The sequence below is a fragment of the Clarias gariepinus genome, chromosome 9 (genome assembly GCF_024256425.1).
Source record: "Clarias gariepinus isolate MV-2021 ecotype Netherlands chromosome 9, CGAR_prim_01v2, whole genome shotgun sequence".
In the NCBI taxonomy this organism is placed as follows: domain Eukaryota; kingdom Metazoa; phylum Chordata; class Actinopteri; order Siluriformes; family Clariidae; genus Clarias; species Clarias gariepinus.
The window spans coordinates 37764324-37791752 of NC_071108.1; the positions used below are offsets into that span (position 1 = coordinate 37764324).

A 27429-nucleotide genomic window follows, 5' to 3' on the forward strand; every position below is an offset into this window, starting at 1 on the left:
ATAATTTTTTTTTAAAAACACACTAACGGAATCACTGCCTTAAAGTAAAAATAAATCAAATGAACCTGCACTTTACCTTTGAAAAGAATCGCAACAGAGCAGTGTTTCTGTGTAGAGCAGAGAGAAAGAGTGTGTGTATCTGTGAAGGCGATAGTTGGAGGGGTCTGTGTGTTTGTGAGGCACGGTGTCCAATGACGCGCGCACACAAACACACACACACAGAGAAAAATGGATTTTATTTGACTTGCTTTTGCCTTATGTGCGTGCTGTACACACACATACAGACACAAAATAAAATATGTTTTATGCGCACACACACGGGGTCACAGTGTTATAGTAAACAGTACACGCGTTATACGGATGTTGATTATACCAGTAAGAGACGAGCACTAAGATCCAGCAGGGGAGACGATTCCGCAGTGCTAGAGAGAGAAAAACCGTTGGCTCAGTTGTGATTACGTGACGCTCGGCGTCAAAACAAAAAGCGTATGCATGAAACATGATACTCGGCATGCATGAAACATGATACCCAAAATGCATGCAAGTAAATGCATGCATTTTGTTACTTTTGCTGCAGAAATTCAATACAAAAAAAGCAAATGACCATCTCAGAGTAGCTTTATAAAATGTACAGTTTATGTAAAAAAAAATACAGAACCAGAACTGCTGCAGTACAGACTTTTTTTGCGAAAGGATATCACTGCAAGATATACAAACAGAAAAAGCACCAAAATTATAAAAAACAAAAAAAACAAAGTAGTCTTCTATTGGCCACATGTTCTCATCCACATCACACCTGATATCTTCTCTGGCAAGGCATCATGGGAAGAATCTTTTGAATGCCTTATGCCTTATGTTCCCAAAGACAAGGTTGTCCTCTAGAACTCTGGAGTGAATGTCCTTCAGTTTTATTTCATTGTCAGCAATCACCATGTTGACAATAGCAAGTTCCTGTTCTTCATTCAAGAGCTTTCCTCTGCCCCCTGAGGGAGGTAGACATTGAATCCTTAGAGGGACAGAATACAGTTACATATTAGACCGGAGGCATACAGTCACTCTAATACAGTAAATGGTAAAATTATTTACACTTTGCTGTAGGAGAAGCAACATCCTACCTGTTGGTTTCTCTGAAAATACAGACAATGGATGCCACTGTGTCCCGGCTGAGATTTGGCTGTACTCGTTCACCAGCCTTTCTGTATAATAGCCCGTGGTTTATGACATGGTCAATGATGGTACTGTAGCTCTTATTTGATGAGTTACCCTAGCTCTGGTCCTTCTCTGAGCGCCACCACACATTCTAACTCCTCTCCCTCTACCTTGCACCTTACCTTACCTCGTAGGTGAGATAGGGTATTAGTAGGTGAGATAGGGGTATTAGTAGGTGAGATGGGGGTTTTAGTAGGTGGGATAGGGGTATTAGTGGGTGAGATAGGGGTATTAGTAGTTAACAGATGATGGGCCAAACTTCACTGAGTGATGATGGTAGAATAATTATAAAGTCTTGACTAAAACAACATGCATGAGGAATCACAAAGTCACATGACTTTCACAAAGAGTTAGGGTCATTTTCTGCAATGGAGAAGTACTCCAACTAGTTACTTTTATCAGAAAGTAACGCCATAATGTAACTAATGACTTTTTAAACACCCTACATATAAACTTTATAAACAGCTTAGTATACTGTGCGTAGAACCAGCAAACCGCAAGCCTAGTTGTGATCACAACCCTCTCCTAACGACCGTGCCCGGTGGAGACGACGTTTCAGATAAATTTCAGGTAAAAAAAGATCTTTCATGATGAGTGTGTGTATGCACTTGGCTGCAAAAGGCTGACAAACGGGCACGCAGATATGAACAGATTTATCGATAAAACTGCAGACATTCTCCACCTGAAATGCAACAAACAAACATATAGTCTATTCTCTAAATACAAGGCGACACCCGCAGCCCCCCCAACCCCTCCCCCCTAGTTACTGTAATGTCTCTTCTCACCTTTCATTCACGATAGGTGTAAAGTTATCAAACCGGTTTCGCTGATGGGGGAATTGGCTGTATTGGGGGTTTTAAAATAACAAGACCGAGCAGACATCTCTGCCTAAAATGTATTTTGCCAGCGAACCATAAAATAAATCGAAAATAAAATGTTAGGCTTCATAGTTGGATTTGATCATTTGTGTATAATTCTGAATATATTCAGATTTTGTAAAATAACGAAAACTGATGTCTCTGTTTCCTTCCTCCTTCCGTTTGTCCGCATCACCTTTCTTTCCTCATTTTAGTCTGTGTATTTAAGTGAAATATAGTTTGCATAAAGGTCTAAATGTTCCTTTTTATTAATGGACAGGTGTATTATGTTTGATCTGCATTATTGCATTATGTTTCAAGACATGCTTCATTTACCTTAGTTAAATTTACACATTTACACTTAACAGCGTGGACACACTGAAATCTAATGCCACAAAAAGAAAACAAATTTATTCAAGCTATCTATTTATTTATTTATATACATAACGGCGCTGCCGTTTCACGCAGTACATGGCCAATAAGTTTGTTATCAAGTTCTGGGTGGCCGCTGATGTTGAAACAAAATACATGTTGAATACAATTCCCTTTCAGGGAAAGACGACAGTAGAGCGGCTGGTCAGCGGTTATCAGACACCGTTGTAATGCGTATTGTGGAAATATAACGCTCAGGTTTTACCAGGCAAAACGAAAACGGAAAAAAATGTATGCGTTCTGAGCACAATGCATCAGGCAGTTTCAACTGATAATGGCGAAAAGAAACTGCCTGAAACAATTTTCTACTACAACAGCACAAAAGTTGGCGTTGATGTTATGGATCAAACGGCGCGGCTGTATTCAGTAAAGAGAGGCACCCGGCACTGGCCTGTGGCTGTGTTTTGCAACCTCCTAGATCTAGCAGCAATCAATGCACATATTCTATGGAGCTATGTGCGCACCAGAAAATGGCAAAGGCCCTGGGGGGGGCATGGTGGTGCACAGTGTACTAAGCTGTTTATAAAGTAGACACTGTTTTTTTTCATTTAATCTTTTTCGTGTGAACCTTGTACTGTACATTGTATATTAATTTTTTATGAATTACTGTAAAAAAAAATCTAACTTCAGGGTCAAGTAATAGCGATGATATATGGTAATTTTATTTGAAAAGTATATATATATATATATATATATATATATATACTGATATATATATATATATATATACTCAGCAAAAAAAGAAACGTCCTCTGACGTTGTAATATTTGTATGAACACTAAAAGAGTCAACACCATAAGACATAAACTAAAAATGTTCACGTTATCACGCAGGTGTGATATTCGGATGTACCCATCCTGTGCAGGTGTTGTTACACGTGGTCATCCATCGCGAGGACGATCGGCCGTCCTTCCCGTCTCCCTGTAGCGCCGTCTTAGGCGTCATACGGTGCGGACATGGCGATTTATCGCCCTAGCCACATCAGCGGTCCTCATGCCTCCCTGTAGCATGCCTAATGCACGTTCACGCAGATGAGCAGGGACCCTGGGCATCTTTCTTTGGGTGTTTTTCACAGTCGGTGGACAAGTCTCTTTAGTGTCCTGCGTTTTTAGAACTGTGACCTTAAATGCCTACTTTCTTTAAGCTGTTAAGGTCTTAACGACCATTCCACAGGTGCATGTTAATTAATTCATTATGGTTAATTGAACATGCATGGAAAACATTGTATTATATTGCTGAGTATACACACACAATAGCATGCATATTTATACATTTGGAATCTTCATTTTGGGGGATTGGAATGTGTTATTCATTTATTTATTCTCTTCAAGGGCACTAACCAGGGGCAGACTGGGACCAAAAAGTGGCCCTGGACTTTCTGGTCCATCTCTCATTAATGTAGAAATGGATTTTTTAACACCAGTTACAAGTATAAAAATATAAAGCAATACAGAAATCAGTTCTTGTAAACATATTATTTGATGTATCACTGAACATATATTGGGTCATATTAGTAAAATAAAGAAACAAAGGAAAGAACATCAAGACAAACAAAATATAAATCTATAAAGACAATATTTTAAAAAGAATGGCAATAAAACTGAACAGGTAAGCTGAAATAAAACCAGTAGGAGCATTGTCAGGTTATAGTACAACCTTTCGGGTGGATCCAGCACTTAAATCCAACTAAAAACTACTAAAAAGAAAACAAAACTCAGGCTCTATATCCCAGCTTACATCTCGCATTCACACACCGGACCACATTATCCACAATGCATCTCCCGCACCGGACTACACTCCCATAAACAGCTGTCGTAAATCAACCTCTCTCTCCCGCAACAATATATATACTAACTCATTATTATATGAATATATGCGTTCTAACTTGGCCGGCCCACCGGGAAAACTCCCGGTACTTCTTATTCTGCTATAAAAATTCTAAATATAAACAAACAAAATACAGCTTTTTTTCCTCAGAGGTAGATCTAATGTATTGAAACCCAAAAATAAAGCTTTATATCCCCAGGAGGGGTCATTACATTGTTTTAGCATAGATCTGCTCCATCTAAAGCACTGTCACACTGAAAAAAAAAATAGAATGAACGAACTAATTAATTTTCTCAAAAAGTTATAAAATTATTTATCTTATAAGTAGCGAGTTAATGACTCCCCTTAGAGACTCTATAGTAGGTTTTCTCAGTTGAATATAAAAAGAAAATACCACTTCTCAACGCGGGAATGAATGGCGCATTGCATTGCAAGTTGATCTTGGAGCTAAACTATTTGCTTTGGGTGAAAGCTCCATCTAGCGATCATTATCAGGGATTCAGGGCTGGAGTGATGTACTACTACACCGAGATAATTCACTCTCTCTCTCTCTCTGTCTCTCTCTGTCTCTGTCTCAGGGTGACGAGCCTGTCTCCTCTCTCCAGCAGCCTGATGGGAGTTTGTTGATCATCAGCACGACTGCAGCAGATTCTGGACGTTACGTCTGTACAGCGAGCAGTACAGCTGGACAATCGCACAGAGAGATCACCCTCACTGTCCACTGTAAGACCTGTTAAAGAAAGAGAGAGAAAGAGAGAGAGAGAGACAGGCAGAGAGACAAAAAGACATATGGCTGACCTTTTTTCTGATTCCAGCAAAGCCCCGTATCCTCGGATCATATGAGCACGCAGAGGTCATTAATAGGACAGTGACGGAGGGGGCAGAGGTCATCCTGCTGTGTGAGGTTGAGGGAAGCCCCGCCCCCACGGTGTCCTGGAGCCATAATGGACAGCTCCTTACACCAATCACAGCCCGGTAGGACTCTCTTCTTTCTACTGTAGTTATAAGAACTAGTCATGACACCTCGTTAGTATTATTTATTAAACACGCACGGTATAATCACCAGCCAGAGATTTAAACCAAACCCTATGAAATTATTCAGTGTATTCATGACCTGAAGTGGGTTATAGTCAGACTGATACAGATGTACAGTAGGCTGAGGAGCCTTCAGTGCAAGACCACCAGGCTTAAACCCTGAGGCAGTTAGACTGCTGAACTCTAGCCGTGCTCTGTAGGTCCTCTCCCATCAAACACCATCACAAGCTGCCAACAATGGATAGTATTTAATTGCAATATGTCTCTATATTTTTAGTGTAATATATAATCCTATGGTGCAACACATATATAAGCCTATAAGTCCAATGTACAAAATGTGCAATATAGTTTTTGGAAATGTGCAATATACTATATACACATTTTTCGTCTTAATTCTTCCATAATATATCTTTGACTGCTTTTATTTATATTCATGTACAAACATATATACATCCTCATATTTATATTACTCTGGATCTGTGCGGCTTAAACGAGACCTGGGTCCCAATTTCGTACCATAACATGGAAGTGTGCTGGTATGACAATAAAGAATCCTTGAATCCTTGTTATGAAGATGTCTGTGTGTGTGTGTGTGTGTGTGTGCAATATCAAAAAGTTATAATTCTGTTAAAATGAACTTGAAGACGTATATCAGTGTCATTTCTGAATTTGTTATCGTTTTAATATTCAGTAAGGTTTATCAAACCGAAGTGAGTTTGGAGTATAAAGGGTTTCGAGCCTTTTCAGTCCTGAGACGATGAAAGAACATCGACAGCCATCGCTCTCATCCCTATGTGGCACTGTCCACAGTAATCTTCCTGAGACCTGTAGCACACCCTCGGGGCGATCTTCAGCACCGGGCCATTTCAGGGGACTAAACCCCAAACAGTCCTGAGGGTAGAGTTCTCCCTCTCACACAGGGACGTGTCCAGAGTGTGGACCAGGACTATGTGTAGCTCCGTGTGAGTCTCCTGCTCCAGCAGTCACTCCAGCCTGGAGTCCAGTCGTTTGGTGTTAATTACATGGTGGAGCTTTACTTGGACTAGCTTAGCGTTAGAGTGTGATAGTGTGTGTGTGTGTGTGTGTGTGTGCAGTCAGAACATTTAGGATTTTGCAGACAGCTAGCTGAAAGCAGTGTCGTGGACATTCCTATCCAGCCAGGTCTCCGTTATGTACAGTTTAGTTCATTTAGTTCACTGAGTGTGTAGAAATATTACTGTAGCAAGTTTATTTAGCAATTGTAATCTAACAATTTTGTGTGTACAACTTGTGTGTGTTTGTGTGTGCAGGGTCACGGTTTTGCCAATGGGCTCTTTGAAGATAAAAAATGTTCAGCTGACGGACAGTAACATTTACACCTGCACTGCAGAGAACCCAGCAGGAGTTACCACACTGACCTACAGTCTACACATCCGGGGTAATTAACACACTGACCTACAGTCTACACATCCGGGGTAAATAACACACTCCTGGGGTAATTAACACACTGACCTACAGTCTACACATCCGGGGTAATTAACACACTGACCTACAGTCTACACATCCAGGGTAAATAACACACTCCTGGGGTAATTAACACACTGACCTACAGTCTACACATCCGGGGTAAATAACACACATCCGGGGTAATTAACACACTGACCTACAGTCTACACATCCGGGGTAAATAACACACTCCTGGGGTAATTAACACACTGACCTACAGTCTACACATCCGGGGTAATTAACACACTGACCTACAGTCTACACATCCAGGGTAAATAACACACTCCTGGGGTAATTAACACACTGACCTACAGTCTACACATCCGGGGTAAATAACACACATCCGGGGTAATTAACACACTGACCTACAGTCTACACATCCGGGGTAAATAACACACTCCTGGGGTAATTAACACACTGACCTACAGTCTACACATCCGGGGTAATTAACACACTGACCTACAGTCTACACATCCGGGGTAAATAACACACTCCTGGGGTAATTAACACACTGACCTACAGTCTACACATCCGGGGTAATTAACACACTGACCTACAGTCTACACATCCGGGGTAAATAACACACATCCGGGGTAATTAACACACTGACCTACAGTCTACACATCCGGGGTAAATAACACACTCCTGGGGTAATTAACACACTGACCTACAGTCTACACATCCGGGGTAATTAACACACTGACCTACAGTCTACACATCCGGGGTAAATAACACACTCCTGGGGTAATTAACACACTGACCTACAGTCTACACATCCGGGGTAATTAACACACTGACCTACAGTCTACACATCCAGGGTAAATAACACACTCCTGGGGTAATTAACACACTGACCTACAGTCTACACATCCGGGGTAAATAACACACTCCTAGGGTAATTAACACACTGACCTACAGTCCACACATCCGGGGTAATTAACACACTGACCTACAGTCTACACATCCGGGTAATTAACACACTGACCTACAGTCTACACATCCGGGGTAATTAACACACTGACCTACAATCTACACATCCGGGGTAAATAACACACTCCTGGGGTAATTAACACACTGACCTACAGTCTACACATCCGGGGTAATTAACACACTGACCTACAGTCTACACATCCGGGGTAAATAACACACTCCTGGGGTAATTAACACACTGACCTACAGTCTACACATCCGGGGTAAATAACACACTCCTGGGGTAATTAACACACTGACCTACAGTCTACACATCTGGGGTAATTAACACACTGACCTACAGTCTACACATCCGGGGTAATTAACACACTGACCTACAGTCTACACATCCGGGGTAAATAACACACTCCTGGGGTAATTAACACACTGACCTACAGTCTACACATCTGGGGTAATTAACACACTGACCTACAGTCTACACATCCGGGGTAATTAACACACTGACCTACAGTCTACACATCCGGGGTAATTAACACACTGACCTACAGTCTACACATCCGGGGTAAATAACACACTCCTGGGGTAATTAACACACTGACCTACAGTCTACACATCCGGGGTAAATAACACACTCCTGGGGTAATTAACACACTGACCTACAGTCTACACATCTGGGGTAATTAACACACTGACCTACAGTCTACACATCCGGGGTAAATAACACACTCCTGGGGTAATTAACACACTGACCTACAGTCTACACATCTGGGGTAATTAACACACTGACCTACAGTCTACACATCCGGGGTAATTAACACACTGACCTACAGTCTACACATCCGGGGTAATTAACACACTCCTAGGGTAATTAACACACTGACCTACAGTCTACACATCCGGGTAATTAACACACTGACCTACAGTCTACACATCCGGGGTAAATAACACACTCCTAGGGTAATTAACACACTGACCTACAGTCTACACATCCGGGGTAATTAACACACTGACCTACAGTCCACACATCTGGGGTAATTAACACACTGACCTACAGTCTACACATCCGGGGTAAATAACACACTCCTGGGGTAATTAACACACTGACCTACAGTCTACACATCTGGGGTAATTAACACACTGACCTACAGTCTACACATCCGGGGTAATTAACACACTGACCTACAGTCTACACATCCGGGGTAATTAACACACTCCTAGGGTAATTAACACACTGACCTACAGTCTACACATCCGGGTAATTAACACACTGACCTACAGTCTACACATCCGGGGTAAATAACACACTCCTGGGGTAATTAACACACTGACCTACAGTGTACACATCCGGGATAATAACACACTGACCTACAGTCTACACATCTGGGGTAATTAACACACTCCTGGGGTAATTAACACACTCCCGTGGTAATTAACACACTAGTGTATATTCCACATGTCCAGGGTAATTAACACACTGGTGTGAATTTCAAGGTAAAGTGTTGTTCCTTGCACTTTTCTCTCTCTCTGCAGTGCCGCCGAGGATTCTGGGTCAGCAGGAGGAGGCCCTGAGTGCTGTAGAAGGTCACATGATCTCTCTCATGTGTGATGTACAAACACACCCGGCTTCCGAAATCGCATGGACAAGAGACGGGCAGCTGCTGAACCTCGGTTCCCGTGTTCACATCCTATCAGGTAACACACAAGACATAATTATCCCACCGTGTCATCAGCGTGACTGTGCTAACACTGTGATGTCACTTCCTGATGTAAAGGTGGTAAGGTACTGCAGATTTCTGGCGTGCTGCAGCAGGACGCGGGTCAGTATGTCTGCACGGCGACCAACTCGGCAGGACAGGCCCAAAAGAGCATCATGCTGAATGTTTATGGTGTGCAGAGCTGCATGTTTATTTTTATTTACTCAACACTTCATATTAACATTATTAATATATCCATTATATTCTAATTATTTATGACTGTAATCATCACACAGCTGTACCTTATGTTTCTGTTTTTTTACTCCTGTCCATGGTTTTACCTGATTTAGCCCCGCCCATTCTTCTCCCACTGCCCCACACCGGGTCAGAGGTCATGAGCCCTCATATAGGGTCGTCAGTTACACTAAGCTGTGAGGCGCAAGGTATTCCTGTGCCTGAGGTCACATGGTACAGAAATGGCCAGAAGCTGACCTCTGGCAAATTCATTCAGCTTATTGGACAAAAACTGACAATAAACAGCATGCAGGTGAGGTACTATATGAATTACTGACCAATCACTGATCAATCACCAACCAACCACTTATCAATCACTGACCAATCACTAATCAATCACTGATCAACCACTGACCAATCACCAACCAACCATTAATCAATCACTGACCAATCACTGACCAACCACTGACCAATCACTAATCACTGATCAATCACTTATCAATCACTAATCACAGATGAATCACTGACCAACGACTAGTCAATCACTAATCACTGATCAATCACTTATCAATTACCAACCAACCATTAATCAATCACTGACCAATCACTAATCAATCACTAATCACTGATTAATCACAGACCAACCACTAATCAATCACTGACCAATCACTAATCAATCACTAATCACTGATCAATCACTGACCAATCACTGACAAACCACTAATCAATCACTGACCAAACACAGACCAATCACCAATAATTAACTGTTAGGTTTTAAATGAAGATGTAGTGTGTCCGATCTAAGTTTTAAGCTAAGAGAAGAAGAGTTTTAGCTTGTTGTGTCCGCCGCACCTTGATACACTTACCGGTCCGGGCCCGATTGATCGGGAGAGACAAACACACACACACGCAGGCATGATGTTTGAAGATTTCTGTTTATTCTCAGCAAAGAGAGGACATTTAAACGGTGCTACGTCCCGAACATCAAAAGAACCAGTCATTAACATGTCAGTCATAGAGAGACCCGGAGACAGACAGGTGAGAGGAGATACATTTACATTCTCCTGATTAAACAAAAGGATTCTAGCAGACAGGAGCCATTTGGATGTATCCTCGTCTGGATATAGAAGGTGTTACCACAGAAGGCATGAGGAAGCACAGTGGGGGGTCTGTTCTCAGAGCACAGGAATCTTCTTATTAGATTACATTGTCTTACTACATTATAAAACCTTACACTAACCAATCACTGATCAACCACTGACCAATCACCAACCAACTATTAATCAATCACTGACCAATCACTAATCACTGATCAATCACTTATCACTAATTAATTACTAATCAATCACGTATCACTGATCAATCACCGACCAACCACTAATTAATTACTAATCAATTACTGACCTATCACTAATTAATCACTAATCAGTGATCAATCACTGACCAATCATCGACCAAGCACTAATTACTTACCAATCACGTATCACTGATCAATCACTGACAAATCACTAACCAACCAGTAACCAATCACTAACCAATCACCAACCAACCACTAGTCAATCACTGACCAATCACTGACAAATCACTAATCAGTTAATTACTGACCAATCACTAGTCAATCACTGACCAATCTTTAATCAATCCCTGACCAATCACTAATCAATTACTGACTAATTACCGACCAACCACTAATCAACCACAGACCTAATAACTAATTACTGACCAATCACTGATCAATTACTGACTAATTATTGATCAATCACTGATCATCAATAACTAAATCACTGAACAATCAGTTATATAATTCTTTGATTACTGATCAAGCACCGACCAGTCATTAGGTGTCTGTGTGTGTGTGTGTGTGTGTGTGTGTGTGTGTGTGTGTGTGTGTTTCTAACCTGCAGGTGTCTGATGAAGGTGTTTATATCTGTAAGGTGTTTAATCCTGCAGGTCAGATGGAGAGAACGTTTACTTTAACAGCTCACGGTGAGATTAGATCTTAGTTTTAATTTTTTCTTTCAAGTGTGGGGTTGAGGATGTGTTGTAATGTGTACTAATTGTGTGTGTGTGTGTGTGTGTGTGTGTGTGTGTGTGTGTGTTTGATGTGAGTTACAGCGTCTCCTGTAATTGAAGGGTCAGTTCATGAGAGCGTCACACACACTCTGGGGTCCCACATCACTCTGGTGTGTGACGCAAGCGGAGTTCCTGCTTCAGCCGTGCGCTGGCTAAAGGATGGCTCGACTTTCGGTCAGTAAACGACTTCATGTGTGTGTGTGTGTGTGTGTGTGTGTGTGTGTGTGTGTGCCACAAATTTATTAGAAACACCTGTACACCTGCTCATCGATGATGTCGTCAAGTCGTAAAGTCATGGGACAGCAGCACAACACACACAGTCATGCAGATACACAGATCCAGATCAGGATCCGTTTCTGTTCTGTTCTGAGTTAACTCTAAAGACGTGTGTGTGTGTTTTTGTGTGTGTGTGTGTGTGGGTGTGTGTAGGTAGCGATAGTGTGTTGTCTTTAGGTCCACTGGAACTTTCACACAGCGGTGTTTACACCTGTATTGCTCACAACAGTGAAGGAGAGAAACACAAAAACTACACACTGACCATCCAGGGTAAAGAAACGACTGCACCGCTGCACCACGCGACCTTACCCCCCCCCCCCCCTATTTCTCCTTCTCTCCTGACCTATACTCACCTCTCTCTCTCTCTCTCTCTCTCTCTCTCTCTCTTCATGCCAGTGCCTCCCAACATCTTGAATTCAGGTCCCTCTGATGTTAGTGTTCTGTTGGGGGCGGAGCTGATATTGATATGTCATGCAGAGGGCACGCCCACTCCACAGCTCACCTGGATAAGAAACGGAGTGAAGCTCGACACCACCGAGCATGTGCAGTGAGTGTGGACGTCTCTCAGTCTGAGTGTTCGGAGTGGTGTTTATTACAGGGTGACATATTACGCTGTGTGTGTGTGTGTGTGTGTGTGTGTGTGTTACAGCGTCTCCACGGACGGGAGCGCATTAACGTTAACGCTCCTGAACGTAACAGAAGAAGATTCTGGAACATACACGTGTTCAGCCATCAGTCCTGCTGGACAGGAGAGCAGAACCTACAGTGTGTTTGTGCTGGGTCAGGTTCACATTCACACATTACATTTATACACCAACACAATAAACACTATACACACCACAAACACGGAAAACACCACATACAGCAACTCTATAATTATTAAAATTGTGGTAAAATTAAGGTAAATAAAAAAAATTTATAAAAATGTATAAACTGTAAATTCTAATACACAACACATACACAGACCAGGAATTACGGAAACTCAGGAGTTGCCACTAGTGGTTATTATTATTATTATTATTATTATTATTATTATTATTAATAATGTTTATGAATTGTAATTATTTTCTGTGTGTCTTCAGTTCCTCCCTCTATACTGAAACACTCCGCCGTCCCGCTGGACGTCCAGGCTGCTCATGACGGTGTCGTGTCTCTGGAGTGTCGCGCGGTCGGCGTTCCTCCTCCTCATATCACCTGGATGAAAGACGGAAATCCACTGCAGCTCACACACCGAGTGGACCTGCACTCCACACACACACTCCTCAGGTCAGAGCAGAGCACACACATACACACACACACACATACACACATACTGCTTGTTTCTTTAAAGAGTTTAAAATATAATACAGTGAAACCTCGGATTGCGAGTAACGCAGTTTGTGAGTGTTCCGCAAGACGCGCACATTTTTTTAATAAATTTTGACTTGGAAAACGAACAGGTCTTGGTTTACGAGTAACGAGTATAATGTATCACGCATGTGCTTCTTGTTTTGACGCCGAGCGTCACATGATCACAACTGAGCCAACGGTTTTTCTCTCTCTTGTGCTGCGGAATTGTGGGAAATTGTCTCCTCTGCTGGGTCTTAGTGCGCGTCTCTTACTGGTATAATCAACATATACTGTTTACCATAACACTGTGACCATGTCTGTGTAAAGCATATTTTATTTTGTGTCTGTGTGTGTGTACAGCGCGTGTGTAAAGCAAAAGAAAGTCTCATTAGAGACGTTAAAGATCCATTTTCTCTCTCTGCTCAAGGCTCAGCTGGCACTTTGTGTCTGTGTGCACACCTTCTCCTCTCGCTTTCTCACACACACACACACACACACACTGCATAAACAGAAACACTTATCTGTCGGGATTTATTTTTTCTTTTTTTTTTAAGGTAAACTGCACGTTAATTTGTTTTATTTTTACTTTATATATTGTGTGGTAATTATTTTTATGTATTAATGGAATACGAGCCGCTTCAGGAACAAATTATGCTCGGATTCCAAGGTTCCACTGTGATGCATATTTGTGTGTGTGTGTGTTTGTGTGTATACAGGATCTCTCCAGTGCAACTCTCTGACTCTGGACTCTACACCTGTTTGGCTCGCAGTAAAGCAGGATTTGCAGAACAGCAGTTCCACCTAAAGGTTTCCGGTAATAAACCCTGATGGCGTTTCCTCCCGTTATCTCAGAGCCACAACTTTCAATTTAACTTTCAGTATCTTCATTTCTGTGTTCTGCTGTTCCTCAGCCCCTGCCGTGGTGGAGCACACCGAGCCAGTGGAGCACATTGTGATAGTTCGAGGCTCGGTGGTGACGCTGGTGTGTGAGGCTCATGGTGTTCCACCTCCAACCCTCACCTGGATGAAGGACAGTGAGCCGCTTTCTCTGCACCAGAACATGCTGCTGCATGATGCAGGGGAAACTCGCTTCCAGCTGCTAAATGTTCAACGTGAGGATGCTGGACTTTACAGCTGCTTTGCAAGGAACCCGGCTGGAACCAGCACCAAGACCTTCAACCTCACTGTGTTAGGTAGGAGCCACAATGTCATGAAGATATTTAGATGATTGATAAACGATGTAGCACCGTAATCATCTGAGGAAGCATGAGATTTGTGTGGTACTCAATCATCAGCCCTCAGTCTTGTCTTCAGTTAGGTTCTCACACTTCACTTTGGATCAGAAGATCTTCAGCCCATCTCTGTACACCAGCTTCCTCTGACCACTTACTTTCCAATCACTCTGAGATTTAAAGGACTTTACTGGATCTTCACTTTCTTGTAGAAATTAATTTTACATCCGTGGCTTACTAGTGCTCCAGACCGCTGTTCTGCTCCTCACAGTATCTCAGAAACTTTAGTTCTGCCGTCTCTGATGTTCTGTTTGTGATCTACAGAAAGACAAAAACAAATATAAACATGTGTAAGTTGCTGTTTCTCTCTCAGAGCCTCCCAAGATATCTAGCTCTCCGGGAGAGCAGGAGCTGATGGTGGCGGTAAATGGTGTTTTGGAGTTGAAGTGTGTTGCTGATGGATTTCCTCCACCCACTGTGAGCTGGATAAAGGACGGACGCCCCCTAGAGGACAGCAGAGGTGTACTACACCAAGATGGACAGATTCTCACCATCAGCAACATTCAGGTCCTATTCAATTCAATTTTATTTCTACAGCGCTTTTAATAACGGTCATTGTCGCAAAGCAGCTTTACACAATCAAGAGAATTATGTAATTGTCTATGAAATGTGAATGTGTATGAATCAGAATGATCAGATCAGATGAGGTTCTGACAGAGATGATGTAATAAACAGCGGTTGTGTGAACTGAACTGTGCACAAGTCTAAGCTTAAAATACATTATATATTTCCTAAATAAAAAAGGTTTAATTCAAAATGTCTGTAGGTCAGTTTGATATTCTACATCTGCTCAAAGTCTATTAAATTAAATTCAATTCAGTTTTATTTATATAGCGCTTTTAACAATGGTCATTGTCTCAAAGCAGCTTCACAAAAATGAAAGAAACAACTAAAAATCATTAAAAAATAAAATAAATAAATAAATAAATAAAAATATATAATAATAATAATAATAATAATAATAATAAACTGTGTATGTGAGAGAAAAATGTGTCTAGATAATGAGCAAGCCAAGGGTGACGGCGACAGTGGCAAGGAAAAACTCTCTGAGATGGAAATAGGAAGAAACCTTGAGAGGAACCAGACTCAACAGGGAACCCATCCTCATCTGGGTGATAACAGATAGAAATTATATAACATCATGTGTGTTATGCAGCTGAAAGTACAATATAACAGAAATTCTTTAAATTAACATGAAGTCCAGTTCAGCACAGGGAGTCAGTAGGTGCAGAGGGCAGATGGGGTCTGGATCACTGGGAGCACAGGAGCAGGATGTGTAGCTCCAAACATCATAAGGCAGAATCCAGCTGGAGCTGGTCCTTCTCTGGATGCCTCAGGAACCTCACAGGGTTGGCCTTTGTCTGCTGAAGCTGGTACAATCTCCAGATGCCTCGGGATGGGTAGAAAAGTACATGATGGAGAGAATTAGCATAGTTGCCATTCAGGATAGATGTCCTGAAGTATGAAGTTATGGGATGAGTTACGCGTATGCCAGATTAAAGAGATGCGCCTTGAGTCTACTTTTAAACTGGGAAACTGTGTCTGAGCCCCGAACACTGTCTGGAAGGCTATTCCAAAGCTTTGGAGCTAAATATGAAAAAGCCCTACCCCCTTTTGTAGATTTTAAAATTCTGGGAATTACAAGAAGTCCAGAGTTTTGTGATGTTAAGGGACGTGGTGGATTATAGCGTATCAGAAGACTGGTTAGGTATGTGGGAGCTAAACCATTTAAAGCCTTGTATGTAAGTAGTACTATTTAGTAATTAATTCTAAACTGAACAGGTAGCCAGTGCAGGGATGATGATATAGGTGTTATATGATCATATTTTCTGGATCTAGTGAGAACCCTGGCGGCTGCATTTTGGACTACCTGAAGCTTGTTTATTGAGGATGCAGGACAACCACCTAGTAATGCATTACAATAGTCCAGTCTGGAGGTCATGAATGCATGAACTAGCTTTTCTGCATCAGATACGTATAAGATGCTTCTAAGTTTGGCAATATTTCTAAGATGGAAAAAGGTTGTTTTTGTGATATTGGAAATATGATTTTCAAAAGACAAGTTACTGTCTAATATTACGCCCATGTCTTTTACTGTTGAGCTGGTAGTAACAGTATATCCTTCTAAACGCAGGCTGAATTGTGAAAGCTGTTGTGTGCTGGTTTTTGGGCCGATGAGTAATATCTCTGTCTTGTCTGAGTTCAGTAAAAAAAAGTTATTGGTCATCCAATCTTTTATGTCCTGGACACACTCAGTTAATCTAGACAATTTAGGTATTTCGTCTGGTTTTGTTGAGATATATAATTGTGTATCATCAGCGTAACAATGGAAACTAATCCCATGTCTTCTAATGATGTTACCCAGGGGAAGCATGTATATTGAGAACAGCAGAGGTCCTTAAACTGACCCTTGTGGGACCCCATATTTCACTGGCATTACACCAGACAGTTCTCCATTTAGATCTACAAAATGGTATCGATCAGACAGGTATGATCTAAACCATTTTAATGCCTGTCCCTGAATACCTATGTGATTTTGTAAGCGATCTATGAGAATGTTATGATCTATAGTGTCGAATGCAGCACTAAGATCAAGCAAGACTAGTATTGAGATGCAGCCTTGGTCCGAAGATAAAAACAAGTCGTTTACAATCTCAACTAGTGCAGTTTTTTTGTACTATGATGGGGCCTGAAACCTGACTGAAATTCTTCAAGGATGTTGTTTTTTTGCAAGAATGTGCATATTTGAGCTGATACTACTTTTTCTAATATTTTTGATATAAAGGTAAGGTTTGAAATCGGTCTGTTATTTGTTATTTCATTCGATCTTATGAATTAGATTTTTTAGGAAGCAGCTTAATAACTGCCAACTTGAAAAGTTTAGGGACGTGACCTAAATATAATGAGGAATTAATAATGTTTAGAAGTGGCTCTCCAACTGTAAGCATCACTTCTTTTAAAAATCTGGTTGGGATTGGGTCTAACAGGCATGTTGTTGATTTAGCTGAGGTGATAAGTTTATAAAGCTCTTCCTGTCCTATACCTGTAAAGCATTGAAAAACTAAATGTGAAGCTTTAGGCTGAACTAGATCATGAGATGCTATTAGAGGTTGAACCTTCGTTATTTTCTTCCTGATGCTATAGATTTTTTTCATTAAAGAAGTCCATAAAGTCTTCACTACTGAAATGTTGTGGAGTACTCTCTGCAGGCATCTAAGGTTTTGTTAGGCGAGCCACTGTACTAAATAAGAACTTGGGATTGTTTTGGTTTCTTGCTATCAGTTGGCTAAGATGCTCGGTCCTAGCAGTTTTTAGAGCCTGTCTATAGCTGCACATACTGTCTTTAAACGCAATTCGAAAAACTTCTAATTTAGTTTTTCTCCATTTTCGCTCGAGGTTACGGGTTGGTCTCTTTAGGGCACGAGTATGACTGTTGTACCACGGTGCAAGTGTTTTATCTCTGACTTTTTTAAATCTGATGGGAGCAGCAGTGTCTAATGCACTGGTAAAAATAGTACCCATGCTGCTAGTCACTTCATCTAGATCATCTGCATTTAGGGGTCTAATAAGAAATTGGGATAGATCCGGCAGATTACTCGTGAATCTGTCTTTAGTAGTCGGATTCATATTTCTAACAAATCGATGACGTGGGGAGACACAGCTAATCTGTTCTACGGGTAGAGTATATATCAGGAGGTAATGATCTGTGATATCATGACTTTAAGGTAAAATCTCTATATTAGAGACATCTATACCATGGGATATAATTAAATCTAGCGTATGATTACAGCGGTGAGTTGATCCATTTATATTTTGTTTAACCCCAAAGGAATTTAGTAAGTCCATAAATGCGAGGGCTAAAGTGTCGTTAGCATCATCTACATGAATGTTAAAGTCTCCTACCATCAATACTTTGTCAGAGTTAACCAATAGGTCTAATAGCAGATGTCCAAATTCTTTAAGAAAATCGACATATGACCCCGGGGGTCTGTACACGGTGGCCATTGTAAAATATGGCGCGGGTTTATTATGTATTTCATTAAGTGCAACATTAATGATGAGCACTTTAAATGAGTTAAACCTGGGCCTTATTTTCTGAGTAACAGTGAGTACATCATTGTAGATAGTGGCGACACCACCACCGTGACCAGTTAGACGGGGCTCGTGCTTATAAAAATATCCTGACGGAGTAGACTCATTCAGACCAATATATTCATTTTGTTTAAGCCAGGTTTCGGTAAGGCAGAGTGCGTCAAGGCAATAATCTGATATCGTTTCATTAACAATAAGTGATTTAGGCGCAAGGGATCTAATGTTAAGAAGTCCAAACTTTAGAGGTAGATGAATCAAGATGGCGCCGGTGAGGTCGGCTGCCGTCATGACTGCTCCGACCACCTTTTCTTTGTTTTTGTTTTTTAAGTTAGTTTTCAGCATTTTTAAATCGGCAAAATCACCACCATTGAGTACATTAGGTATAAAAGAGACACTCTTGTTTCTATTGGTATACAATGTACTCACAATTGGAAGTTTTTAACTCCGGATCCGAGCTGGCCGAGTGAGATCCTGAGGGAGAACAAAGGATGCAACGCAAAGCGGCGGCCCCAAGAGAAACGAGCCGGCGTCAGGAACAGGCTGAGAGCACGTGCACACCGCACATCTGTGCCTAGCATCCTGCTCGCCAACGTCCAGTCACTGGAGAACAAACTCGATGACCTCAGGGCTAGGGTGAAGTTCCAGGGAGACATTCGGGACTGCAATCTCCTCTGCTTCACCGAGACATGGCTGAACCCAGCGGTGCCGAACCACGCCATCCTGCCGGCCGAGTTCTTCTCGGTTCACCGCATAAAAAGGACATGGAAGTCAAGGGAAGGCGGCGTGTGTTTAATGGTGAACAACAGCTGGTGCAACAGCGCGAGCTTTGTTCCTCTCACATGCTCCTGCACACCAAATCTGGAACTACTGTCCATCATGTGTCGTCCTTTTTATCTACCTAGGGAGTTTACATCGATCATAATAAGTGCTGTTTATATTCCACCACAAGCGGACACGGACACTGCTTTATGCGAGCTGCATGAGGCACTCACACAGCACCAGACACAACACCGGGACGCTGCGCCGAACTTTTATCAGCACATCACCTGCCCCACCAGGGGCAAAAGGACACTGGACCACTGTTACACTACAGTCAAGGACGGCTACAAGGCATAATCTCACCCTCCGTTTGGTAAATCTGACCACGCCGCCATCTTCCTCATGCCAAAATACAAACAAAGGCTGAAACAGGAAGTTCCGGTTCAGAGGAAGGTTGCGCGTTAGATGGACCAATCGGTGGCTGCGTTAATTAAATTTAATTCATTTAAATTTTTATTTGTATAGTGCTTTTAGCAATTGTCATTGCCGCAAAGCAGCTTTACACAATCAAAAGAGTCAAAAGAGTAATTTAAGTTTGTATGAAATGTGAATGTGTATGAATCAAAATGGTCAGTTTGTCCCGGGTGAGCAAGCCGAGGGCGACAGTGGCAAGGAAAAACTCCCTGAGATGGTAATAGGAAGAAACCTTGAGAGGAACCAGACTCGGTTACAGGACGCACTCGATGACGCAGACTGGGACAAGTTCAAAAACAGCTCAGATGATGACGTCAGCGTGTTTACGGAAGTGGATGTGGGATTCAACGGGAAACTAGCGAATGATACCGTGAAGAAAAAGACTATTAGAACGTTTCCCAACCATAAGCCGTGGGTGGATAAGACCATCCGCAACGCTCTAAAATCTCGCACCGCTGCCTACAACACCGGACTTACGACAGACGACATGGACCTGTACAAGGCTGCAAAATACAACGTACGGATGGCGGTGAAAGAGGCGAAGCAGCGCTATGAGAGAAAACTAAAGTCACAGCTCTAGCAGAGTGACTCTAGGAGCCTGTGGCAGGGACTAAGAACAATAACGGATTATAAAACCCCAACAACCGGTATGACGAACGCAGACGAGCTAACCCTAGCTCTGCATTAAATACCATAATTCCCTCCACACTCACCACCAAGCTGGAGCCCCTGGGACTCAGCTCATCTATGTGTCAGTGGATCTCCAACTTCCTAACTGGCAGACCACAGGCAGTAAGGATGGGACGGACATGTCTTAGCCTCCATCACTCCCAGCACTGGAGCCTCCCAGGGGTGTGTTCTAAGCCCCCTGCTGTACTCTTTGTACACATATGGCTGTGTGGCCACTACCAGCTCCACCACCATCCAAGTTTGCTGATGACACTGTCATGGTGGGCCTGATCTCTGATAACAACGAGACGGCCTACCTGAAGAAGATTAGGAATCTAGAGAACTGGTGCCAGAGGAACAACCTCCTTCTAAATGTCAGTAAGACAAAGGAGTTTATAGTGGACTTCAGCACTAAGCAGGAGAGGAACTACCAGACCCCCATCCTCAATGAGAGCCCAGTGGAGAGAGTGGACAGCTTTAAATACCTCTGTGTTCACATCACGCAGGACCTGTCATGGTTCTGTCACATCAATACTGTGGTGAAAAAGGCCAGACAGGTCTTTACCACCACAGACGCTTGAAAGACTTCCGACTGCCCTCCAAGGTGCACAGTAACTTTTACTCCTGCACCATAAAGAGCATGCTGACGGGAAACATCTCAACCTGGTTCGGGAACAGCACCATGCAGGACAGAGACGAGCTCTACAGAGGGTTGTGTGATCAGCTAAGCGCACCATCCACACCGAGCTCCCTGACCTGCACTCAATCTACAGCAGGCGGTGCTGGACCAAGGCCATGAAGATCGTGAAGGACCTTAGCCATCCCAACAATGGACTGTTCTCTCTGTTGAGGTCAGGAAAGCGATTCAGCTCCCTGAGGACCAACACAGACAGACTGAGGAGGAGCTTCTTCCCACAGGCGATACAGTCTTTCAATCACACCACCCCACAGTACTGACCCACGCATATGGTTTTTACACACACACTGGACATTCTGGACATTCGTTTACACTAGTGGCCACTGCACAACTACACTTCGTGGTCATCAAATCACTCTATCACAAGTCACTTTAAATAAATCACTTTTAAGCATATTTGCACTGCATAAGTCACTGTAAATATGTGGATTGCACAACCCTGGACATTACCATTCTTTTATTACCATTTATTCTAACTCCATTCCACACAAAAATTACATGAATATATACCTACTCGTACAGCTGCGCTTATTGTTCTATATTTCTTCATATATTCTTCATATATTTTCTATATTGTGTATTTTTGTTGTACAGTTATTTTATTTTAAACTTCAATTTTTATATTTAATTTTATTCTTTCCTAGTTAAATTTACCCTTTATTTTAATATTCATATTTATTTCCTTGTTTAATGGTTATCAGATTGTTTCGGCTGGATTTAACAAATTTATTCTTTTTTCTCACTATTTGGAGAACAGACACAGTTTCTATAGTACAAGCTATGTGTGTGCATTTATTAGTATGGTGGGTTGTATTGTGACTGATATCTAAAGAATCTAAGGTATGACTTACCGCCAGTCAGATGGTTCGTAGTGTCCTGGAGATGTTGTCAGAGTGGACCGCTGCTCCAGCTCTGCTAGGGTGCAGGCCATCAGTGTGGTAGAGCCTAGGACGCTCCCAGAAAAATTCCAGTTATCAACAAAGGGTAATCTCTGTTGTTGACACCAAGATTGTAACCATTCATTAAAGGCAAATAATCTACTGAACCTCTTGATTCCTTGCTGAAATGTCGGAAGCGGTCCAGATACGACGATCTTTGTCATGGGTGATGTGCGGACCTTCTTGACCAGGCTTCTGAAGTCCTTCTTCAGGATCTCCCGTCTGCCTCAGCCTGGTGTCGTTCGTGCCAGCATGTAGGACCACAGCCCCACTGTTCTTCCTCAGGGCCGCAGGCACCTGTGCAGCAACATCAAGAACATGTGCGCTAGGTAAACAGCGAGTGTACGCCTTACCTTTAGCCGTGGTAGCACGCACGTGCCGGACGATGGAGTCTCCGATGACCAGCGCGTCGTGTACCGTCTCATGGAGAGGAGCGAAGCGGTTTTGGGTCGCAATCTCGAATCCGCTCTTGGTTCCGCTGCTGCCGCATCCAGGCTTCGTGGTATCCTAGAGGAAACCTGGGCGGGCTGCGTCCTCGGTGCGTTGGACCTTGGCAGAGAAACACGCGGGGTAAAGGTTGTAGGAGAATTTTCACGCTGAGAATTTACCTGGGACAGGTGAGCGTCGGTCCGCGATGATTCCAGCGTGGCTTTCGGCTGCTGTAGCCGGGCCAGCTTCACCTGTAGGTTGCGGATCAGCTTCTCCACGGCTTCCAGCTCCAAGTCCACAGAGTGCAGCTCCAATGTCTCCTCACCTTTCAATGTCTCCTACTCCTTCGTGTATAGACACGAAGATAACCGGTGTGAAAGAGCGTAAACAAACTTGTGATAGCCGGGCTAACAGGCTAGTGATGCTGATGGAAAGCCGTGTGCTGCAAAACAATTAAAACTTAACGATATAAAACGCGTTTTGAGTGAATATATTATAAGATAGTATAAAATACTTATCTGTTATATATATATATATATATATATAAAGTTGAAAAGTTGGTCAGTCTAGCGGAGCTTGGAAAAAAGCAGCGTCTAGTGATTGCAGATAGATAGGCTAGTCTGCCAGATAGTCTACATCAGACTGGTACAGAAACTTAACTGCAGCAGGTTTTAGATTATTTTTGAAGGTTTATTTGTTTTACAGAATTCTGTATTTCATATGCCTCTGTACTCTGTGTGTGTGTGTGTGTGTGTGTGTGTGGGGGGGGTGTACAGGTGGAGGATGCAGGTGTGTACACGTGTCTTGTCAGTAACCCAGCAGGAGAAGATGGACAGAGTGTCTGGGTCCGCGTTCAGCGTGAGTGTGTGTCCCTGCTGCCATCGTCTCTCCCGCGCTCTCTTTCTGTCTGTTTTACTTCCTGTGTTTCTCCTTCTGCAGCTCCTCCCACACTGCTGGGGTCGAGTGATGTCACAACTGTGTCTGTGCCCTTTAAGGGTCATGTGACTCTGGAGTGTCGGTCAGACGACGAGCCTCTTCCAGAGATTCAGTGGAACAGAGACGGCGTTAAACTTCAGGTAGAACTAAATACACAGAGGGAATCACATCAGACCTTTAGGTACATCCGTGGTATTCTGAGTAACGTTCGTCTCTTTCTGTGTCTCTGTTGAGTCGGGAGGTCGGATCCAGAGCCTCGCTGAGGGTCAGTATTTAGAGATCGGTGACGTGAGGATGGAGGACGGAGGACTTTACAGCTGTGTCGTGTCCAACATGGCTGGCAGCTCGAGCCTGCAGTTCAACATACAGATCCTCAGTGAGTTCATAAAAGGATGATTTAAAGAACACGCTCAGCATTTACATTATGGTTATCATTTATTTCATTCATTATTTTATTTGAGTAAAATTAAAATTTGAGTGTAAATTAAAAAAAATGTTATTCCTGAATACTCTCACAGTTACAGCAAAATAATGGACTTTTATTCCTTGTATATTAAATAAACTTCTTGATGTGCTTCAATAACCATTGGGTGCCAAAACCTTTACTCCACTCCCAGTTCAATAAATTGCACTGGTGAATCCTATCACAGAACCCATTCATATGAACTTACATGTATCTTACATGTGATAACATCATGGACCCTCCCCTAGTGCCCCCTGTCATTAGAGAAGGCAGCTCATTGGTCACTGCACATGTCAATCAGAAGGTGGTGCTGCCTTGTGAGGTGGAGGGAGACTCCGCCCCCACGGTCTTCTGGAGGAAAGATGGAGTCCCAGTTCTCCTTGGCAACAGGTAATTAAATTTATTTGAGGAGAGGGTTAAACAGTTTTATAATGTTTTCACTTCACCAGAATCCTTTAAGTAAATGTTCAAAGCGAAAGACATTTAAATTCTTTTTAGGTTTGTTTTGCTGCCGGACGGATCGATGCGAATGGAAAAAGTGCAACTCAGTGACGCAGGCCGTTATTCCTGCAGCGTGTCTAACGGAGCGGGGTCAGACCAGCGCAGCGTGGAGCTCAGAGTCTACGGTACACACACACACACACACACGCACACCCCTATGGTCGTTCAGTGGTTATAGCATTGGACTACTGATCGGAGGGTCCCAGGTTCCGTAACCCTCGACTGTTCAAATGAATAACAAAATACAAATGTAAATTTTCCTGCCATAAATGTGTCACGGTGTGTGTAAGTGTGTCACGGCGTGTGTAAGTGTGTTACGGTGTGTCTAAGTGTGTCACAGTGTGGGTAAGCTGCAGTACTAACTGCTGTATTCTCCTCACAGTCGCTCCCTCCATCAACCCCGGCCCTTATAACGTAACCATGACGACAGGCCAGAGGGCTGTTTTAACCTGTGAGAGTTCAGGTGTCCCTGTTCCTCAAGTCAGCTGGAAGAAGAACGGACAAGCACTAAACACACACTCTGGAGCGTACAGGTAAATCACACACACACACACACTGAAGTCGAAGCTGAACTTTACCTGGTGAGATGATGCTGCAGATTAATAACACTCTCTCTTTAAAATGAATAATAGATTTAAGAAATTGATGATAAAGGAATTTATAACCTCTGTCCGTGTGTGTGTGATGCCTTTAGGTTGATGTCTTCAGGGTCTCTCCTCATCGTTTCTCCGTCTCTGGAGGATGAAGGATATTTCGAGTGCATAGTGAGCAACAAGGTTGGAGAGGAGCGAAGGGTCATCGAGGTCACGCTTCAAGGTAGAACAACCAAATGAACTGCTGGCTGATTATTCCTCAGGAGGAGAAAACACTGTGCTGAGATCAGTAGTTATAATGTTAGATAAGATTTAAGATAAAAAAATTATATTAATATTTATAGTGATGTGTTCAGTTCCACGTTCAGTTAGTTACCTCTTGTCTCTTTCTTCCGTAGTTCCTCCGTCCTTTGAGGATGATGTCACCAGTGTGACCGCCATTAAGGCGGAGTCAGTGGTTTTACCGTGTCACGTCACAGGACGTCCAACACCGTCCATCAGCTGGAGCAGGGGAGGGACAGCACTGGGCACAAGGAGGGGCAGTTACAGGACACTGCCCACAGGTACACAATACACACATACAAACACACACTCATGTTCAGTCAAAAAAAGCTTATTGTGGTGAGGGGGTGTGGGCAAGGGGCGGGGCCAACAGCAATAACAGTAAGGAACACAACAAGACCAAAGTTTTGTGTGTGTGTGTGTGTGTGTGTGTGTATGTGTGTGTGCTTTATGTAGGCATGTTAGAGATCCTGGCTGTGAATCCAATGCATGCTGGCAGATACACCTGCAAAGCACAAAACACAGCTGGAGTCGCACAGAAACACATTATTCTGTCTGTACACGGTAAGGCTGCACACACACTGCAATAATCAGACTACACACACACTGCAATAATCAGACTACACACACACCGCAGTAATCAGTCTACACACACACTGGAGTGATTTGACTCTAATCTGAGACTCAGACTGTATCCTCAGTGTAACTGTATAAATTGAGCTATTAACTGTATATTTTACGTTTATCATTGCTAACGTTAGGTGTTACGGATATTGCATGTTTTTCAATGTTTCTGTGTGTGTGTGTGTGTGTGTGTGTATTCTGGTTCCCCAGAGGCTCCTGAGATCAGAAACCTGCCTAAAGAAGTAACTGTGCTGCTGAATCAGGAAGTTGTTCTAAACTGTGATGTTCATGGATTCCCTAAACCCTCCGTGACGTGGGTCAAAGATGGCGTTCCCATAGCAACAGGTCTGCAGACTCCCCATCATCACCACAAACATTTGAGTGTACAGGTTGATTATGTCACAGCTCCGTCTAATGCGGGTGATTCTCACAGGTCAGCGTCTGGTGGTTCTGTCTGATGGAACTCTGAGACTATCTCAGGTCTCGCTGGGTGACGCAGGAACGTACTCGTGTCGGGCACAAAATACAGCTGGAACCACAGAGAGCAAAACGCAGCTCATCCTCCAGGGTACCTCATTTACACTTGTTTATTTATTATCACAGAGTAAACATACACTAAGTATAAACACATTTTACTGTAGTTTGTAAACCAGAATAACCGTATAGTGTGTAGGCTGGTACAGTATGTGCTGAATTGTAGTGTTGTGTGTGTGTATAATAAGTGTGTGTCTGTGCGTTTGTGTTTCTCTGCAGTTCCTCCTGTTATTTCTATACCTCGTGATGAATACACACTCAGTGTTGGTGAGTCTGTCAGCGTCCCGTGTTCAGCACTCGGTCAGCCGGAGCCCGAGCTGCAGTGGCACAAATTGGGTGGCGCTGTAAGGGGCGGAGCCGACCTGATGACGTTCACTAATGGAACACTGCACGTTAAAAACGCACAACTCAAACATGCGGGTATTTACACGTGCACGGCATTGAGCAGCGCGGGGAGAGCGAGCCGTGACATCACGCTGAGTGTCTATGGTCAGAACACATACGCTGTATTTCACTGCAAAACTGCTGAGATGTATTTTGGTGGTAAATGTTGCAATGTTTTGGCTTTTTAAGTTCCTCCCAAGATTCTCGTTGGTGAGTCGGACGTGTCCGTCATCCAGGGCTTCCAGAGTCTACTGCCGTGTTCAGCTCAAGGAGTTCCAGAACCCAAGATTCACTGGGAGAAGAACGGAGACGTCATCCAGAACCTGCGGGGAAAACTTACTGTCCTGAGGTCAGGAGAGCTAATCATTGAGAGAACCCAGG

At 42.9% G+C, this 27429-nt stretch overlaps 1 protein-coding gene across 3 annotated transcripts in view; it reads left to right on the forward strand.

The window, feature by feature from the left end:
* hmcn2 (hemicentin 2) overlaps positions 1–27429 on the forward strand; it is a 63866-nt gene that overhangs the window by 22020 nt on the left and 14417 nt on the right. For all 3 annotated transcript variants that reach the window (XM_053503878.1, XM_053503876.1, XM_053503877.1), the window contains exons 14-41: positions 4904–5048; positions 5141–5300; positions 6650–6777; positions 9306–9467; positions 9548–9661; positions 9820–10016; positions 11608–11689; positions 11819–11950; positions 12206–12322; positions 12449–12599; positions 12702–12832; positions 13135–13318; positions 14098–14195; positions 14293–14574; positions 14987–15180; positions 23508–23589; positions 23671–23807; positions 23902–24043; positions 24379–24520; positions 24629–24756; positions 25014–25164; positions 25326–25447; positions 25623–25787; positions 25963–26070; positions 26341–26475; positions 26564–26698; positions 26884–27153; positions 27238–27428. In XM_053503878.1, coding sequence (XP_053359853.1) covers positions 4904–5048; positions 5141–5300; positions 6650–6777; positions 9306–9467; positions 9548–9661; positions 9820–10016; positions 11608–11689; positions 11819–11950; positions 12206–12322; positions 12449–12599; positions 12702–12832; positions 13135–13318; positions 14098–14195; positions 14293–14574; positions 14987–15180; positions 23508–23589; positions 23671–23807; positions 23902–24043; positions 24379–24520; positions 24629–24756; positions 25014–25164; positions 25326–25447; positions 25623–25787; positions 25963–26070; positions 26341–26475; positions 26564–26698; positions 26884–27153; positions 27238–27428 — 4185 coding nt within the window. The remainder of the gene's footprint in view (positions 1–4903; positions 5049–5140; positions 5301–6649; positions 6778–9305; positions 9468–9547; positions 9662–9819; positions 10017–11607; positions 11690–11818; positions 11951–12205; positions 12323–12448; positions 12600–12701; positions 12833–13134; positions 13319–14097; positions 14196–14292; positions 14575–14986; positions 15181–23507; positions 23590–23670; positions 23808–23901; positions 24044–24378; positions 24521–24628; positions 24757–25013; positions 25165–25325; positions 25448–25622; positions 25788–25962; positions 26071–26340; positions 26476–26563; positions 26699–26883; positions 27154–27237; position 27429) is intronic.